The sequence below is a fragment of the Pan troglodytes genome, chromosome 14 (genome assembly GCF_028858775.2).
Source record: "Pan troglodytes isolate AG18354 chromosome 14, NHGRI_mPanTro3-v2.0_pri, whole genome shotgun sequence".
NCBI classification, from domain to species: domain Eukaryota; kingdom Metazoa; phylum Chordata; class Mammalia; order Primates; family Hominidae; genus Pan; species Pan troglodytes.
In genome coordinates this window covers 34236047-34256172 of record NC_072412.2, presented here as the reverse complement: position 1 = coordinate 34256172, position 20126 = coordinate 34236047, and the positions used below count along the sequence as shown (strand labels likewise).

The 20126-nt window shown below is 31.4% G+C and overlaps 1 protein-coding gene across 11 annotated transcripts in view; it reads right to left on the bottom strand.

The window, feature by feature from the left end:
- Window positions 1-20126, bottom strand: part of NBEA (neurobeachin) — a 708564-nt gene that overhangs the window by 533073 nt on the left and 155365 nt on the right. For all 11 annotated transcript variants that reach the window (XM_016925167.4, XM_054664886.2, XM_054664889.2 and 8 more), the window contains 3 exons: window positions 18487-18595; window positions 7469-7621; window positions 6178-6346 (listed from right to left, as the gene is read on the bottom strand). In XM_016925167.4, coding sequence (XP_016780656.1) covers window positions 6178-6346; window positions 7469-7621; window positions 18487-18595 — 431 coding nt within the window. The remainder of the gene's footprint in view (window positions 1-6177; window positions 6347-7468; window positions 7622-18486; window positions 18596-20126) is intronic.

Here is a 20126-nt window from a genome sequence, read left to right as displayed (position 1 = left end):
AATCCCCAAGTATTTATATTAATGCTTTTTTTTTCTGTTTTTATTACATTAATAGGTTTCCCAATATGTCTTCCATTCTCAATTAAACTTGTCTTCATTTAAGGACTCTCTCCATTTTCACCCCACACATTATTTAACAAAGCACAGAAAAAATGACACTCTGTTTTATTGCAATTATTTGTTTTGCAGCCGATTTCTTCTATGTCACTTGTATACAGAAAATACATATTATAGTGGGCATTTATGCTGTGTCAATAAGTGAAAATGAGTATAAAATATTAAAATGTACATATCAGTTCTATCATAATGTACAAATTTTAAAGTAATTTCAAAATATTTAATTACTAATAAAAATGAAAATATAATATATTCTAATATGCATAATATACAATACAGAATACTTTTAAAAAATGAAGCTAGATTCATAAAAATCCTGTAACATTAAGCCTTTCTTATAGCAACCAGTATTTATCTACTGCTTTACAAGTTTTAAAAGCATAATCCCTTCATGTATAATGTATAGCATCTGCTTATTCACTTAATATTTACATGAAGATTATTATATCTGCAAGCAAGTTATTATCCAAAAAATCCATCCCGCCTATTATAATAAAAGAAATATCTTCCCTATTTCCCAGACTGCTCTCCACCTTTTATTGCCCCACTGCCACCAAGATGCACAAAGTACTCTTCCCCTCCTATTGACACTTGGTATTACTTTAAAAAAACTTTTCATTGTAAAATATTGCCAATGTACAGAAAACATACACGAACAACTTAACGAATTATCATGAAATGAACACCTGTATAACACTTCTTTGGTCAAGAAATTGAACACTGACAGTAGCCTGACAGGGAAACCCGTCAACCATTGGTATGCTGGTAAAGGAATTATCTGCAGAGTGGAGGGATGAGGTCCTGATTTTGAGCATTTATGTACTTCTGATTTCTATCATATTAATAATAATCTGATTTCAAGTTCAAGCTACCAATGATTTAACAAGCTGCTCATAAAATTCCTGAATATCTAACAACTGATTGTGGTCCCATCCTGCCCTGCATGCCAAAGCCCTCACCATGCTCCAGACCTCAGCTCCGTACCACATTCCTTTTCCTGATCACACCCACACTCCATTCAATAACAGACAGATACCGTCTTAGTAATAATTTCCTTATTCTTCTATTTCTGCTACCAATTAATAAAATTGGACCAGTTTTATAACATCTCTGTGCCTTAGGTTTGTTTTCTTCTTTACTGTTAGGGTAAGAATAATAATACCGCTTGTCATAGGACGTCTTGTGAGGATTAAATAGATCAACATATGTAAAGGAATTAGACTAGTACCAGGCCCATTTTAATCACAAGCACTCAAATGTTAGCAATAATTACTTTTATTGTATACTGCATAATACAAACAGCACGTTGCAAAGAAATATATACATATTTGTGTGCTTTGTGTATGATATAAATCCATTTCTGCAAAATAAAATACAAACGGATTTATCTAACAAATATAAAATTGAATGAAGAAACAAATCCCCAAATAATACTATTTATGTAAAATATAGAAGCTAAACAATAAATCAGTAATACATACATAAATAGCAAAAGAGTAAAACATAGTAAAAAATAATAAGCACCCAAGTAAAGAAAAGAAATAACGTAAAATTTGGGACGGAGTTATTTCTATGACAGGGAGTAGAAAAGAGGTGTGAACACACATGAGAATATTCAGGCTCATTGGTAATGTTCTGTTTCTTAGGCTTAGTGATATTTAAATGAGGTTCATTTTATATTTATATTTATAATTATAACTTGTTTATATATTACATTGATATATGTAATTATACCACTTTGTGTTCATGATGTATTCAAAATAAAGCTTTGAAACACCTATATGTATGCATGAGTAAGCTCATGTTTGTATGAGCAGAGAAGAAGCAGTAGAAATATATACAAGACTGGTAACATTGGCTACCTGGGAGAGTAGTAACATTTTATTTATAAACCTTTGTATTATTTCACTTGCTACCATAAATATGTATTACCTGACCTATAATATTTTTACTATATCTCAATGCTTTTACACTTAACTATATATAATAATAATTTAAGAGACAAAAGTGTTAAGTTACTGTTAAAGCAAAAATATCCTACTTCTCAAGGTGAGTGCCTACACATGAATAGTTCTACGAAAGCTAGTGTAGTGCAAATTATCTTTAGAGTGTCCTTAAAAGAAAGCATTTGTTTAAAATGGTATTGAAAAATGCTGTCATTTAGAAAACTATAGACTTCAAGTCAGAACCTTACATTCTACTATATAACAAAATTAATTTCAAAGTATTAAAATGTTAAAGTAAAATAATAATTTAAATGATAAAGGAAAATAAATGCTGATTCCACTTTCCTGTCATTTTCATTTAAAATATATGTACTGGTACTCTTCCTTTCCTTCTCTTTGATGTAGCTAGAGCCAGTGAGGCCTCAGGGGCAAGGATTCTATGGAGGGAGCAGAGGCCCTGGTGATACCCAGGGTCTTACAGAGCCAGAGGCAAGTGAGTCTGGAAGGACTTTCAGGGTCAGGGCCAAGGAGACAGTAGAGGTCAGGAGGGTGGCAGTGCCAAAGAAACAACTGGGGCTGAGGAGACAACAAGGGCCATTCAGAGTCAAATCTGAGGGTATGGTTACAGATGACTAGCAATGTTAAAGCTGAGAAGGTTATGCCGTGTGTATCAAAACATTGGTTTTATAATGTAGAATAAGAAAATATATAAATATATTAAAGACAATAGGAGCAAGATTTCTCACTATTGAAGAAGAAAGCGGCAAATTTAAAAAGTTTGAGGCTAGGTTGAGCCATGTGGCTTTGGACTGGAATTGAAGGTACTGCTGTGAACTCATGGTTTTAATATAGATAAATTAGTTGAGATGTACCTATATACATAGATATAAACATCGTTTCCTAGATCTGTCCACTAAAAGTACGTAGAAGCAATGACATTCAAAAACCAAGAAGCACACCTCACATCCACATCTTGGTTTCTAAAAACCATATCCACCAAACAAACCAGGGCTTCCTGGAAAAATGGCTAATTTCAGGGCGGGATAAGGAAAGTGTAGGACAAGTCAGAAACATCTTGTTTCAGAAAGTAAAATAGTATTAAAAACTTATGGGCATTTGTCCCATAATCCATGTGAAGGGTCCTACTGGCCAAATCTTGAGCATCGAAATAATGATACAACCCAGGAGACAGACAAACCACAGCCCTAGGACTAAATCCATCAGGCCACTTGTTTTTGTAAGTTTCACTAGAACAAGCCACACCTATTCGTTTGCATACTGTCTGTGGTTATTTCTGCAATACAATGTCAGAGCTGACTATGTGCAACAGAGACCTTATGGCTCCGTAAGCCTAAAACACTATCTGGCCCTTTGCAAAGAAAGTATGCTAACTGTTGATATAACACATTGAATACATGAGTCCATACTGATATAAAAGATGATAGATAGACAGATAGATAGATGGATGGATGGATAGATAGATAGATAGATAGATAGATAGATAGATGAGAGGAGGAGTAAAACAAGTTCTTCCTTACAGTAGATATGCCAACTTAATTAATGTCTTAGAAAATATCATTTGTCAGTCATCACAATAAAGATAATCTAGTAAGAATCATCAACAAACTAAAACAAGTAGATGAAACTTTGTTGAAGAACAGGCTATTTATATAGTTTCAATGTATTTCTCCACCAAATACTTATTAATTACCAAAGAGAAAGGAGTGATTTTGTAATGAAGAAACCTGGAAGATAATACCTTAATCAAATGTTTAAAGTTAACATCACTTGTAAAAGGACAACTCAACATCATGTGCCTCCTTGACGTGATACAAGGAGACAGATACAATATGACTTCTGTGTTATTTCTTGTAAAAATGAAAAAACCTGAATTATCATGAACAAACAGAAAATTCAAATTTAAGGTTATTCAAAAAAATAACTGGTCTGTATTATTCAAAAATGTCAAGGTCCTGAAAGACAAGGAAATACTAAAAAACTATCCTACATTGAAGAACATTAAAAGTAAGAATGCAACTAAGCACAACATACGATCCTCAACAGACTTAGGGCAAAATAAATTTCTTTTTCCTAGAAAGGACATTATTAGTGTAATTAGTGAAATTTGAATGGGGTCTCTGAATTAGATGATAGTATCATATTAATGCTAACTTCCTGATATTAATGGGTGTCCTCTGGTTATTTAACAAAGTGCCTTTACCTTTCAGGAAATACACAATAAAGTATTTAGAGGTGACAGAGTATCATGTCTACAATTTATTATCAATTGAATCAGAAAAAAATGTGTATATATCTGTAGGTGTGTTTATATATACATAAAAAGAGAGCATGAGAGAATAGTAAAGGCTAAAGTGATAAGATGTAAAATATTGAGAATCTGGTGAGGGACATATGAGAATTCTTTGTGCAATGCTTGCAACTTTGTAACTTTTCTGTAAATTAGAAATTAATATTTTAAGGCAGAAATTATGTGTGAATATATAATTTGTTTAGACTAGAGAAAACTCTATCATAGTGTAGCATTTAAGAACTAGGTCTCTGAGTCAGATGGATATGATTCAAATTTTGGTGCTGTTCGGTTTGTATCAACTTTCAGTTTCCTAATCTTTAAAATGAGGATAATATCAAAAACAAAGTTATATATAGATGCAGTCTTATGTATGTATATGAATATGTCTATTTATCTATAATTACATTATATGTATTATTAAACAAATTAACATGTAGAGTGCTTGGCAGAAAAATCCAATAAATTTTAGGCATTACTAACTTAAAAGCAATGGAAGAAGCCATAAAAGGACAAAACAACAGATCTGAGTATAAATAACTTCTAAAGCCCCATTAATAAAAAGAAATAAAAGTAAGCTTATATAAATATTAGAATAGTAAAATGGGAGGCCGAGTCAGGTGTATCACGAGGTCAGGAGATCAACACCATCCTGGCTAACACGGTGAAACCCTGTCTCCACTAAAAATACAAAAAAATTAGCCGGGCGTGCTGGCAGGCACCTGTAGTCCCAGCTACTCGGGAGGCTGAGGCAGGAGAACGGCATGAATCCAGGAGGCAGAGCTTGCAGTGAGCTGAGATAGCACCACTGCACTCCAGCCTGGGTGACAGAGCAAGACTCTGTCTCAAAAAAAAAAAAAAAAAAAGGAAAGTGTTATTTTTCCTTATCAACGGGATTATTATAAAACTATAATATTCAATGCTATTGTGAGCACGCAAAAGGAAGTACTCTAACATACTACTGGTAAAACTGTAAAATAATATGACATTCCTGAAAAAAATTTAAAATATTTGTCATTAGCCCCTTTCTCAGTAATTTTAAACAAATCAGAGATGGAGGTAAACACATATATAAATGAGAGAATGCTCTAACATTTACAGAATCAAAACTTTAGAAATGATGTAAATGGTACATCCCCTTACATTACTACATTGAGCTGAGAAAAGAACAACATAGAAAAATTGAGAAAATCTCAATCTATAATTAAAAAGTTTAAATATTTTTATATATGTATGCAATGAGAAACACTGGAAGAAAACATGCCAAAATCATATCAGTAATTATTCTTGGGGTTTGGGTCATAAATATATTTTTTCTTCTGTATTATTTTATTTTCTATATTTTTTGTATAATTAGAAAAACTGGCTATATTTTCAAAAAAAAAAGAAATCACAGTGAAGAATTAGTTTCCATTATAGTCAGAACAAAGGATAAATTTGGAATAAAATATAAAAAATTAACAATCTGAAAATGTTGAAAGCAACTGATGTACTAGAACACACCAGTTATAACCAATATCATTTATCTGTTTTTAATATTATGAATGTATCTTCCTGAATGAAAAAAAAGCATACAGGCTAAAATAAAGACTATTGTTGCTTTTTAACTGATTTTATTCCAAAATAATTTAATATTGAAAAGCCCTAAACTTCTTTACCACAAACAATTCTCAATATGCCAGTCTGCTATATAAGAAAGAAAACATTTCAGTGATTTCATAGTCATGTACACTGCTCACTTTAACAGTACTCAGAATACAGAATAATCATAGGCAAATGTAAATACAGTGGAAGTGGTATACATACCTAATCCTTTAGGTGTAATGCCACTACTGTCAGCAGGATTAATAACCCAGTAGTAATATTTTAAGGTGTGCATTAGCTGTAATACTGTTCCTACTCTGCGTATGGTGGTGTAGATGGTAGCAGTTCCAATAAATTCAGCAGACAAATATGTGTATAGGGAAAGCTGAACCTAATACAGAATATTAACAGATCATTAAAATGAATTTAAAATGCCTCAAGTGCTCATATTATATACATTCAGTTTTAATTTAAATGTGAATTAGTAAAGACCAAGAAATGACCATTTATTACGAGGTTAAAAATAACTTTCTTCTTCAATATTATTTATATTTAAAAAATATATAATCTGCAATTAACATATTCTAATAAACTCATAATAGAGGTAGTCCAACAGCTGTGGCAATTAAATAATTTTAAAATGATTTAATAATTTATTGAAATTAATCTGATAAAAAGATTAAAATATTTTAAAAGTCAACTAAAGCTCTTAAAGTACATTTCAGTAGCTTTCAATGTAAAAATTTCTTCATAGCAATAGAACATCAGTCAGCTAAAGCATATCTGAAAACATATATATTTTTGTCATATATCCTAAAAGTTCATGCAATTTCAAATTCTCCTCACCTATGGCCATAACATATAGTTTGCTTTCACAATCTGACCATGTGAGCATAGAGATGGCATGTCAGACATCTTGCTTAAAAGAGTTGTCAAAATTCAGATTTGGGCTTAGGCAATAATTAATAACTCGGTGAGATATTTTTAAACTGTAAAAGATGGCTCAAAATCAAAATATCCCTCATTATTGATTTCAACTAGGACTAAATCCTTGTATATAAAACAATAAGAATTTTCTGTTATTATCTGGAAAATATTTAATTCATGTATATATTTATTTTTAAATTAGTATTATTTACATGTCATGATATAAATTCTACCTTCAAAATGAAAGCAATTTTCCAGCAAAATGATTACAGTCATAATACAATTAGTTATCTGTTCTCTTTCCTAGTCTTTCAAAAATTGGTATAGCAAATTTTCTTCATTGAAAAGTATCACATCTAAAGATGTTAGAATGCAGTGTTACACAAAGATTCTTTTTTACCTATTGTTTCATTTATTTTACTACTTATAAATATTTTGATCTCCTGATACTGCCTAACACAATTGCCACAGATTAACTATAAAATAAGCTAAAATGTTCAAATGTTTTCCACTGAATACTATAGATCCAGCAACTATAATGTATAACATTACACTAAATCAAACTGAATAAGTATAAAATTCATACCTTTGCAGGTGTATGTATCCAGATGGCTGGGTTAAATAAAATGTGATCACAAAGCTGCTTCAGCAAAGGTGCTCCATGAGATAAACCATCAAGGTATTTTGCAAAAGATAAAAATTGCTCCAGGACAGCTCTAGTTATATGAACTCTTGATGACTAAGAAAGAAAACAGAAATTCTAGCTTGAAACATCCAGAATATCAAATTGTATAATTTCTGATTTAGCATAAGGACACATGAATTTTTCATATGCTATCCCTAATAAATATGAAATAAACATTTGTTTTCTTTGCTATTAAAATATAACTTTAAGAGATCTAAAATTTCAGCTATTTCTTTGAGTGATAGCTTGTTATTTGAAGCCTGATCTAAGACAATTACAGATAAATAATTCAAGTTAAATAATTCTACTATTAGCTAAAGAAATGAAATGTTATAAATAATGGCTTCATTTCATTTTTTGTAGAAATTGACATACAAGAAGAGATCTTAGACATAGAAATAAAAAGTGACAGTGTTTAAAATATGTAAAAATACTGCTTAAAAATATGTAAAATACTGCTTAAAATATTATCTCCTTGGCCTTCTCTTCTCCATAAATACCCTATCCTTGGATGATATAGTACGCTTTCACAGCTTCATATAACACTATGTCTATGCTGAACACTCGCTTCAAGAATTTTCAACTACTATCACCATGTACCTATTACCAATGGTATTTAAACAACAGACTCTCCAAAATTGAAACCAAACCTTAAAGCTGCACCATCTCATACAGTAGCCAGAAGCCCTATGTGGCCATTGAGCTGCTGGAATATTGCAATTGAAAGTGAGATGTGTTGTAAGGATGAAAAAACTGGGTTTTTCCAGCTCAGAATATTTTTAAAAATCATATTTTCTTATTGAAGAGATGTTGAAATAATATTTTGCATATTATCAAAATAAAATACTAGGCTAAATACGTTATTAAAATTAATACCACCTGTATTTTTTACTAGAAAATATTAAATTGCACCTGAGGCTTGAATTGTAATTTAATTGGACAATGCTATCCTAGAATACAATTTCAGATAAAAATGCTATAACATTAAAAAAATGCTCTTCATAAAAGCTGATAATTCAAACTCAAATATCAAAAAATTTATCTTCCTACATAAATCTTTTCTTCCTCATCTAGTGATACTATTTTGTAGTATCACTATCCTTTCAGTCATAGGGTAAAGAATCACCTATCACTCAATCCTGAAGCACACATCACACAACACATCTTTCCTCACTATTCTTCACTAACTGAAGTCTGAATATCAGTTTAAAACAATCTAAGTTTAAAAGGGATGAAATTGTCTTACCAATTTTACCTCCCATATGATTTAGCTACATTTTTCATGCTCATAATAAGGATAACTCAATATATTTGACTTAAGCACTTCATGAATTTTCACACTTCTACATAAACGGTCACGAACTAAAATGATTGCAAATAACTAACAACAATGTGTAAACTAGAGTAGGAGACAATAAAGATTGGTGAGGACCAAAACTAACCTCTTTGCTGAGTCCTACAGAATATTACTGTGGGCCAATTTCACCCACAGGACACATTTGCTTCCCTGCTTTACCATCTTGCTCCCCCAGTTTGTAACACCCTTGCATACATTTCCTTTACCTTAAAGGTAGAACTCAAGACTTTTAGTCATTTAGAAAATATACATGTTGATTACTCACTATTAGTCAAATATGCTCCCTGGCACTGTCAAAAAAGCAGCTAGCAAAATTGAAGAAAAAAACTCTGCCTCACAGAACATATTCTAAGAGATGATAAGGCAGGAACACATAGTAAATAAAATAAAAAGGTAAAATATGTAACATGTTAGAGGTTACTAAGTTCATGGAAGAAACTATGGGGCAGATAAAACATTTGTAGAAGGATGGTTAACAGGTTTTACTAAGAAGGGGGCCACTTAATTGGTTCAAATTATTATAAGGTTAAAAATGATTTAGTATTAATATAATAGAATTATGTGTCTGACAAAATTACCAATGGTGCTTACTACATAAGCAATAGCCTACAAAATTCAAACCAAACCTTAGTACATAATTTTCAATGAAAATTTTACAGAAGATGGTGGAAATGATCTAAATAAATAGCTGAGTTAATAAAGGGGGGGAACCAAAACAAGTATTTGAGTTTAAAAAGTAAAGATCGGGTAATCATATTTAAAGGACTATCAATGAAAATAATATAGTACTTTAAAAAATATTTGTAAAGGGATGAAATTAAAATAAGAGATCACTAGTTATTTAAAACTGTAGCCAGCTCCTTCACTAATTATAATTTCACATAGCTTATCTTATACATTCTATTTTTATTCAGTAGTAATGATTTCAAGAACATGATCTGATACATTCTACTCTTACACTTAAAACTCTAAAATAGAATACAGTCAGATCCTGTTACTAGATAAACATGCTAGGTGACCAGACTGTAGCTCATAAAAATTATTCATCATGTCCTCATAAAGAACATTAACCTGTATTATAAAATCAGGCTGACCATTATAAACATATCCACTTGATGAATTCATAATATAGAAACAAGTTTGGAACTTGGACCATGATATTAAAAGGTATACTAGAAGCATCACAAGGCCTTCTACATTACTTTAAAAAAAAAAGGCAGAGGGGGCCATTGTTTTCGCATACCAATTAATGCTGTTGGGTAGCAGGTTTGCATTCTAAAATTATTCTTTGGAAAATATTTTTCTAAAATTGTGTCTTTTTATTGACCTACTCAAAATCCTACAATTTTGGATTGTAAATAGTACATAAATGCATAAATGAATATTCTCTTCAACAGCATGTTACCTTTACCTCTTAGTAGTACTTATCTTTCCTCCTTGTATTATTGTTAGTGTAAAAAAAAATCTCTTTCCTAATATAAGAAAGGATATTATCTTATTCATCTTTTATCCTCCTGATCCCTACCCTAATTTCTCAGGAAATGTTTAACTGAATTAATGTCAAATTCAAAAACAGTAAGCATAGAATAGGTAGGAAAAAACACAGCCTGGGAAAAGAAGAAAGAAGATCTCTGACTCTGCTTTTAAATGTATTTCCTTTGATTAATGGTTTTAAAATATTTTTATATTTTGGTATTTGTTTTCATTTTCTCAAGTAAAGCTATTTTAGAAAGAGATCTATACTTGGATAACTTATAGTTATAAATCTGTAACCTTTAGATGGAAATACAATTTAAATCTTACAGAAAATGTAAGCTCTGGAATTTGATCTATATATTACTTTCATGTGGTGGCAGAATACATAATTTTTAAGAAGTACTATATGTGACATGGCTAACCATATTTGGAAATAATATCTGAGAAGTTATACAAATAGTTGCGTTATAGCATCCACTCCAGAATTAACTAAACCAAATAGGAGCACTAGCGGTTACAAAGAGAAACTTCTATTCAATAAAGAGAGATTGTTCCAACATTTAGATTAGCCCATAATAGAACAGGTTATCAGAAATGTTCATTTTTATTGTAGAAAGCATAATATACACACACACATATACATATAATGTGTATGAGTATATATTCAATAAATTGTGTAAAACTATTGTAATTGTAGAGGTACATTATAGTCTATTATCCATTCTGCTCCTCCCAGGACTCCAAGGTTGTGCTCCAAATAGCCTAATCCAATCAGATTAATCATGTGTTGTTGTTTTGGTAGGGAGTGGAGGGGAGGGTGGCAGGCAATGATCAGCTCAGAGATTCAGTATCAAAGTTTAGCATTCTCATAGCAACAACTGGTTCAAAGGTAGGCTAGCCAAGCTCTAAGCTAACCAATCAAATTGGAGAGAAGAATCTTGCTCAGTAATTGACAGAAATGAGCTCGCTTTCTTCACCTGGATGTGAAGGTCTATAGCGCCAATTCTCTCTGGCAGCCTTGTGACCTCAAAGAGTATCAGCTTTAGCATAAAATCAACACTGTAGCTGGTACAGCAGAGATATAGATAAAACCTGGGTCTCTGATGACATTATTGAGACTTAGATAACCCAGCCCTGAAACACAACTTACTGTTTGCTGCTTTTCCAACCTTTTGCTGCCTTTCCAACCTTCCCTGTCCTATTTTTATGCTTGGGATGCTCCCTTGCCTACTGGTTTCCAGTTGGGTTTGACTAATTGAAGACATTAGCAAGAAATTAAAGGACAGAAAGAAAATGAAGTTGGGTATATATTTTCCAGATTTTACCCCTTCAGTACACTTAACACTATACTCCTTTCTTGAAGACCACACTCCCATCAGGTACCCTTCTCCTAATAGCTACAATAACTTTCTCTTTGGGTTATGCTAAACACTTATTTCCCTCATCTCTTCAAATCTTGCCAAGCTCCCTTCTTACAACTTTTTAAATACCCTTGCATTAAAGTCTTCTCAAAAACCTAGGTTGAGTATGCCATCTGTTCCCTGCCAAGAATATAACTGATATGCCATCTAACACTAGACTTTCAGTTACATCAGTTAGTATATTTTCCTAATGTTTAAGATACTTTGAATCAAATTTTCTACTAACCACAATCAAAAATATCCTATTGAATATGCTGGATAACCTCTAAGTTTCCCACAAGATCACATTTTGGCAAAACAGAACAAAAACACCTAAAAATTTTTTCGTGGAACAGTAAAATTGTTATTAATAAAAAGGCCTCTCATATACTATCTTCCTAAGATATCTTCTATGACAAGGAGATATAAAAGCTAAGTGGCAGTTAACCAGTAACCTGTTATTAGTTAAGAAATTAAAAAATGAAACTTCTATTACCTATACTATTAATACTAACCTTGCCAGTGATTATTTAAAAATAACAAAATGTGAGCACTCCTCCAAGAAAGGTAAAAAAGTTACTCTTTGCAGGTAATCAGACAAGCATACAAGGACTTTTCATATACTCAATTCAACAACCATTTACTGAGCTAAGCACTGTTCTAGGTGCTGAAGATACAGCAATAAGGGGAGACAAAAATATATATACATTGCCCCTGCTTTCATAAAGCCTACATTCTAGCAGAAGGAGGCAGAAAATTAGTAAAAAATATAAAACATGCCAGAATGGTGCTGCAAAATTAGCAGCATAGGTAAACACTGATGGTTATGGAAGGAATACTAATTTATTTAGAATGATCGGAGAATATTTCTGTGATAAGGCATCATATAAGCAAAATCCTGAATGAAGCATAGAATCAAAGTCTGTGAGTATCTGAAGAAAGAGTGATGGAAACAATTGGGGAAGTAAATGCAAAAGTCCTTGGGTAAATGTTTACCATTTTAGTTCTTAAGGAAAAGGCAAAAAGACCTTTGCCTAAAATAGAGAAAGCAAGAAGAGTGGGAAGAGATGAAGTGAGGTATAAGGCTTATGACTTCATTATGAGAAGGACGAAGACTTGAATAAGATTTGGCACATTTTAGGATAACTAGTCTAACTGCAAGTGAAAAATGGATTGTAGGTAACCAATGGTGAAGGATGATCATGGTTTGAACTAAGATGATATCAACTGACATGGTAAGGAGTTGAGAAGTAAAGAGGAAGTAGTAATTGATTCTGGATACATTTTGACAGTAAGACAACATAATTTCCTGAGTTTGGATCTAGAGTGCAAAAAAAGTAGAGTCAAAAAGAATTAACTTTTTGGTTTCAACTACTTGTTGAATGGTAATGCCACTAAATAAGATAAAGAACTCTGAAGGATGAAAAATTAAGAGAAAAATCAGTTTGGATAATTTAGTCAAGAAGATTACCAGAAATCCAAGTGGAACTAAAAATAGGAGATACAATTGAGAGTAATTAGTATTTACAAGATCATGGAAGCTGTAGAAGTGGATAATCTCAATTAGAGTAAGGTACTGTGTAGATGGAAAAGTGAAACGCTTTCCAGGATTAATCACTGGGACAGAACAGTCATCAGAATTTAGAAAGATGAAGCAGAACTAATGAGAGAGAATAAGTAAGAAAAAAAAAAGCAAGCCATCACAAAACACAATGCAAGAAAGCATTTCAAGAAGGAAAGAATGTTCAACTGAAATATTCACAGGTCAAATAAGATAAGAACTGAGAAATAATCACAGGACAGATTATGAAGGCCACTGGTGACAAAGACATGAGCCATCTTAAAGGACATGTAAGAATGAAAACCAGGTTGGAATAGGAGTAGATTTAGGAGTAAACGAGAGTCCAGGAATATAAGGAAGGTTTAAAATCTGGAAAATAATCCATGTAATTGACTAAATTAAGAAAAATGAAGAAACATCTTAATCATCTCAAATACTGCAGAAAAGATGTTATATAAAATCCTGTTTATAATAAAGAAAACTCTTAGGAAACCAGAAATAGATAATTCCTTAATTTAACTAAAAAATCCACACAAAGTAATCTATTAAAAATATCATACTTAGTGTAATTATTAAAAGCATTGCCCATGAGATCAGGAATAAGACAGGGATGGCCACTATCACAACTTTTATTCCAACACTGTACTGGCACTTTTTAGGTGGCATAACAAGGCAAGGAAAAAAAACCTAAAATTAGAAAGGAAAAAAACAAAACTATCATTCTCCAATGTTATTATTGTCTACAAAAATTTTTCCAAAAAAATCTACAAATGACTAGATTTAATAGAGGAACAGAAAGACTGGTATATAAAAGTTCAACATAAATATCAATTATAATTCTATGTACCAGTAACAAAAATCAAAACTTTTAATTGCTTCTTGGCCTTTTGGGTAAGATCAAGTGTAAAATATTAAAATTTTAAGGGCATCAAATAATATCAAATACCTGGAAATAAATCCATCAAAAAGACAGAAACTGTTCCATACAGAAAAGTACAAAAGAAAATCTCAATTAATAAAAGAATATACCAAGTATATAACCTGAAAGATTCAATATAGGAAAGATGTCAATATAATACGATAAAAATCCTCATGTTTTTTGGTGGAAGTTGATAAGCTGATATATATATATGGAAATGCAAAGACCCAAAAACAGCCAAGGCAATCTTCAAGAACAACAGTAAAGCTAGATGACATACTCTTAAATATCAGGCCGTACTAAAAAGCTATACAAATTAAAATCCTGTTGTACTGTCTGAAACACACAAAAAAAATCCCAGTCATACATGGTCATCTGATTTATGGCAAAGACTAGACTGCAATGCAGTGGGAAATCATCTTTTCAAAAAATGGTACTGGGCCAGCTAGATGACATACATGGGGGAAAAAAAGAACCTTGACCCTTATACCTCATACCATATACAAAATTCAATTCTAGATAGATTATAGAAAAAAAGAACCTTGACCCTTATACCTCATACCATATACAAAATTCAATTCCAGATAGATTATAGATCTAAATATGAAAGATAAAACAAAATTTTAAGAAGGAAACAGAATAATCTTATGGCTTCAGGATATGGGTCTAAAATGGGCTAGTCATAAAAGAAACTGAAAATTTCAACCTATATTAAAATTAGTAACTTGTTTATCAAAAATCACCATTAAGAGAGTGAAAAGTCACACCAAAGAAGGAGAGATAATTTGCAGTGTATATCCAATGAAGTAATCACATCCAAAATACAAATATGATTTCCACAAATCAGTAGCAAAATGACAGACAACCCAAATGAAAATTGGCACTCTAAAGAGGTATTTAACAAAAGAAGATATCCCAAAGGAAAATAAATATATGTTCAACTTTATTGTCATCAAGGAAATACAAATTAATGTGATCCAAAGAATGGAGAAATATATTTGTTAATCATCCGTCTATTAAGGGACTAGTATCCAGAATATTAAAAAAAATCTCCTACAAATCAATAATAAGACACATATCACAATTATTAAATGGGCAAACGATCTAAAGATATTTCTTCAAAGAATATATATCAATAAATAGCAAATAAGCACATGAAAATAGACAACAAGCATATGAAAAGATATTCAGCATCACTAGTCATCCCAAAAATGCAAATTTAAAATTGATAAGCCATTTCACACCCACTAGGAGGGTCAGAATCAAAAAGACATACAAAACAAGAGTTGGTAAGGATGTGGAAAAAATGGAACTCTTAAATATGGTTGGTAGGATGTAAAATGCTGGAGTCACTTTGAAAAACATCAATAGTTTCTCAAATAAACATAGGACCCAGCAAATTAACTCCTAGGTATCTACTGAACAGAAATAAGAACATATGTCCACATATAACCTAGTACATGAACATTCATGGCAGCTTTATTCATAATAGCCAAAAGATAGAAACAACATAAATGTATATCAACTGATGAATGGAGAAGCAAAATGTATATACATCTAATGGAATATTATTTAGCTGTAAAAAAGAACGGAGTTCTAAAATATGCTATAACATGGATGCACACTGAAAACATTATGCTAAGCAAAATGGACCAAATACAAAAAGACAAATATTGTATGATCTCACTTATGTGAAATATTTAGAATAAGCAATTCATAAAGCCAAAAAGTGAATTATGGGTTGACTAGGGGTGGGAATCATGAAGAGACATAGGGAATACTGGTAAAGGAAATGAATAACAAAGAAGATAAAAGATTAATTTTCTATAATTATATATGAAAATGTCTAATCTTATTAGAAATCTAGGAAAAGTGCAAATTAAAACCACAATGAAATATTTTGCATCCACTAAATTGACATTATAATATTTGAAATATTAACATGTTTTTATTTGAAGGCTTTTACAAATATTTCTACTTATAAGCTAAGTTTTAAGTAAAAGAATATTTACTTTAGAATTTTCTGATACATTCTCATCAAACAAATGAAAGCAAATTATTTAATGGGGTAAGTCCTCACAGAAATCCTGTCACACACAGTAATCTTACAAAGGCATTTCATATGTTATCAAATTCATGTTAAATGTAGCTTATCATACATCTTCTAAACAAATATTATACTCTAGATACAGAAAAAGAGTATTCTGTCATTTAAAAAAATAAGCCAAAGAGCCTTAAGTTCTTAATAATGTTATGGAAAAAATCATCTTAATAAAGAAATGCTACCAATGATCAATCTACTTAACAATCTACCACTTTTCAATCATTAATCCTTAAAGAAAGGTCAACACTTGTTTCAAAGAAAAGACATGTTATATACACAATATGTATAAAGACATGTAATATATAAAATATCGTATATTTTAGAACTTGATTATTTTTGTGACTAAACTTCAATTGATGTATATACCACATTTTGTTTATCCATTAATCAATTGATAATATTTCAAATGTAAAACAATTGGAGGTAAAATTAAAACTACTTCAAAATATCTTCTCAATTTTTTTCCAAAGGAAATATGTTTATCCCTTAGTTGAGATCTCACTTCTATTACTTCTCCAACAGTTTCATTTTCAGAGCAGCTGAATATTATAGAGTTAACTAACTGATAAGAAAAGGTCAGAGAGTGCTAATAAAAGACATAGGTATTTGTTATAAAAAAACGCTTATTCATGAAATCCCACTTTAATTTTCAAAGGAAATCACATAATACAACTAAACTCCTGTGAGATCATAATCAGAAATTCAGCACTCATCATAAAAGCACAGCTTTGACTAAAGCAAAAGAGGTCATAAAACAACATAAATGACACAAAATGGGAAAAAGTAAACCCATCTAATTTTTATTGTTTATATTATGCGTAGATCAGAAAAACTACTTTAAATAATATATATTAAGAGCAGGGAAAAAGAGCACAAAATAATGTTTCTATTACCACAAAATAAAAATTTTGACTGCATAATTAAAAAATAACACAAAACTTAACAGGTAAATTCATGTATACTAAATATAGATTAAGATTTTTATCTTAATAAAAAAGACTTTCAAGATACAGTCTAAGGCCAGGCGCGGTGGTTCATGCCTGTAATCCCAGCACGTTGAGAGTCCAAGGCGGGCAGATCACTTGAGGCCAGGAGTTCAAGACCATCCTGGCTAATACGGTGAAACCCTGTCTCTACTAAAAATACAAAAAATTAGCCGGGCATGGTGGTGGGCGCCTGTAGTTCCAGCTACCTGGGAGGCTGAAGCAGGAGAATGGCGTGAACCCGGGAGGCGGAGCTTGCAGTGAGCCGAGATTGAGCCAGTGCACTCCAGCCTGGGTGACAAAGCGAGACTCCATCTCAAAAAAAAAAATCTTTAGCCAGGCATGGTGGTGCGCGCCTGTGATCCCAGCCACTCGGGAGGCTGAGGCAGGAGAATCGCTTGATCAAACTCAGGAGATGGGGGTTGCAGTGAGCCAAGATCGTGCCACTGCACTCCACTGTGGGAGACAGAGTGAGACACTGTCTCAAAAAAAAAAAAAAGTCTAAGTGAAAAGATAGCAAAGAAACAACTACAGTACTCCCTCCTTATCCTGACGCGATAGTTCCAAGACCCCTAGTGGATAATAAATACGATTTTCAGTCCGAGAACTGAGATAGCTACTAAATAACTAATGGAGAGACAGTGTATACAGCATGAAAAAGCGGAACAAAAGGAGGATTCATGTCCAGGGCTTGATGAAGAGGGACAGCATGAGATTTCATCACTCTCCTCAGAACAGCACACAATTTAGAAAGTTATAAATGGTTTATTTCATGCTATTTTTGAACTGCAGTTGACCACGGGTAAGTGACACCTTAGAAAGTGAGAGTGGAAATAAGGGGGTACTACTTAGAAAACTTAAGAGAAATGATACTTATTGCTTGAATAGATATAGATGTAAATTTTTTATTTAGATTTTTTTATTCAAAATTTCTTAATTACACTTCCGATACCCAGTTAATTCCATGTCTACACTTAAATCTAAGACGTTTGTGAATTAGCAAATAGTATAATCTCTACACAGTCAATGGAAAGTGAAATTACAGAAAAAAAAAATTAGTGATTATCAGCTGTCCAACTGTGAAGCTACACAATAAAACCATCAACACATATCACTTACCTTTTCAAGTAAGTAGCCAATGACTAAAAAGCCTTTTCCACCCAGCATCTGTTCTTGCATGGCTACTGAACTTTTAAGTAGTTCAACCAGGAATGCCAAAAGAGTAGCACTGCATGTAAAGTACAGACATCATTATGTAATCATCACATGTTTATTATAAACAGTGTCCCATTTCAGTATTTTATTATGCCAAAAGATAACCATATTCAAATCTCATCTCTATTTTACTGACAATGACTATTATGCCTTATATTATGAAAGAATATATTTCCTCATAAGCATGAGAAAACTAGTGTTGTCCTTTACAAATTAAATATAATAAACTGAATCATAACTGTGTAGTTTTTTTACATTCCAAAGTAAAACATCAAAGTTTATCTCTACATATATTTATATGTCTGGCTTCAAGTAAACCTAAGAAACATATACACATCATTTTCCATAATAAAGACTGTATCATACTATTCTTTTGAATAACAAGCTATTGTAGAGAATTTTAAATATAGATGCAATATTGCTTTGTAACAACAAACTCTATTTTTAAATAAACTTTTCATTTAGAACTATTCTTCAAAAACCTTTCATTAAAAAAAATCCAGAGAAATATGTAACATGTCACTTATGTCCAGGTATGCCCTAAGAAAAACTCATGAGAGCAAATAAAATGATTTATGTAATATTGAAATGAAAAGTGATAATTACACAATATATAAACAAATACATAAAAGCAGACAAAGAGGTGTCAAAGTTAAGCACTTGATTTGTCTTTGGAATGAATGAAGAAACAAAATAAAAAGAAATGATTGCATTGAATTAAGCTTTGATAATGCATTACTTCACAGTTACATATAATGATTTTAACCAGCAACACTGATACATGAATATAGTATTCTAAATAATGGAAATACATATTCCTTCATTGTATATGCTTAATGTAGCTCAAAATAAATTGTTATAGACCAGATTTTATCATGAATTAAAATAGTATCAATTTACAATGTTTTATAATATACCATAAATTACCTATTTATATTCATAAGAAAGGGTAAAACCACAAATTTCTAAACATATTTTAAATGCAGAAGTACTCATTCTTACAAGTGATTCAGACAATCTGGTAATAAGGAAAACTTGAAAATTATTAAAGCCCAAAAGGAATCTGAAGTTATTCTAATTTTTGAATTATTCTAGCTCTTCCAGTTTCAATAGGGATAATACATTTTTCTCATAATGTGGCTACTTTTGTTCAAATTAGAAATGTTCTCATAACAAGAACCAACAGCAAAATTATCATTATCATTATTATAAAAATTCATAGTTTAATGAATTACATACCAGCTAGACAAAATATAGTATCTAGAAATAAAGTACTTCATTACAGGAAATTAAAATTCAATTATATTAACTGATCCTATATCCTTAAACCACAAAAAAAAAGTAAACTATCACAAATCAATGATATTCTTTTACTTTGTCCTTAAGCCAAAGACAGACACTTACAAGAAAAATACAACTACCAAGGAGTCTCTTGGGATTTAAAAAAATGTTTCTGTAAAGAAGCACAGCTATTAAGCAATCTAGTCCATTTTAAATGAATTGAATAGTCAAGGCCACTTCACGAATAATTGCTAAGTACTATA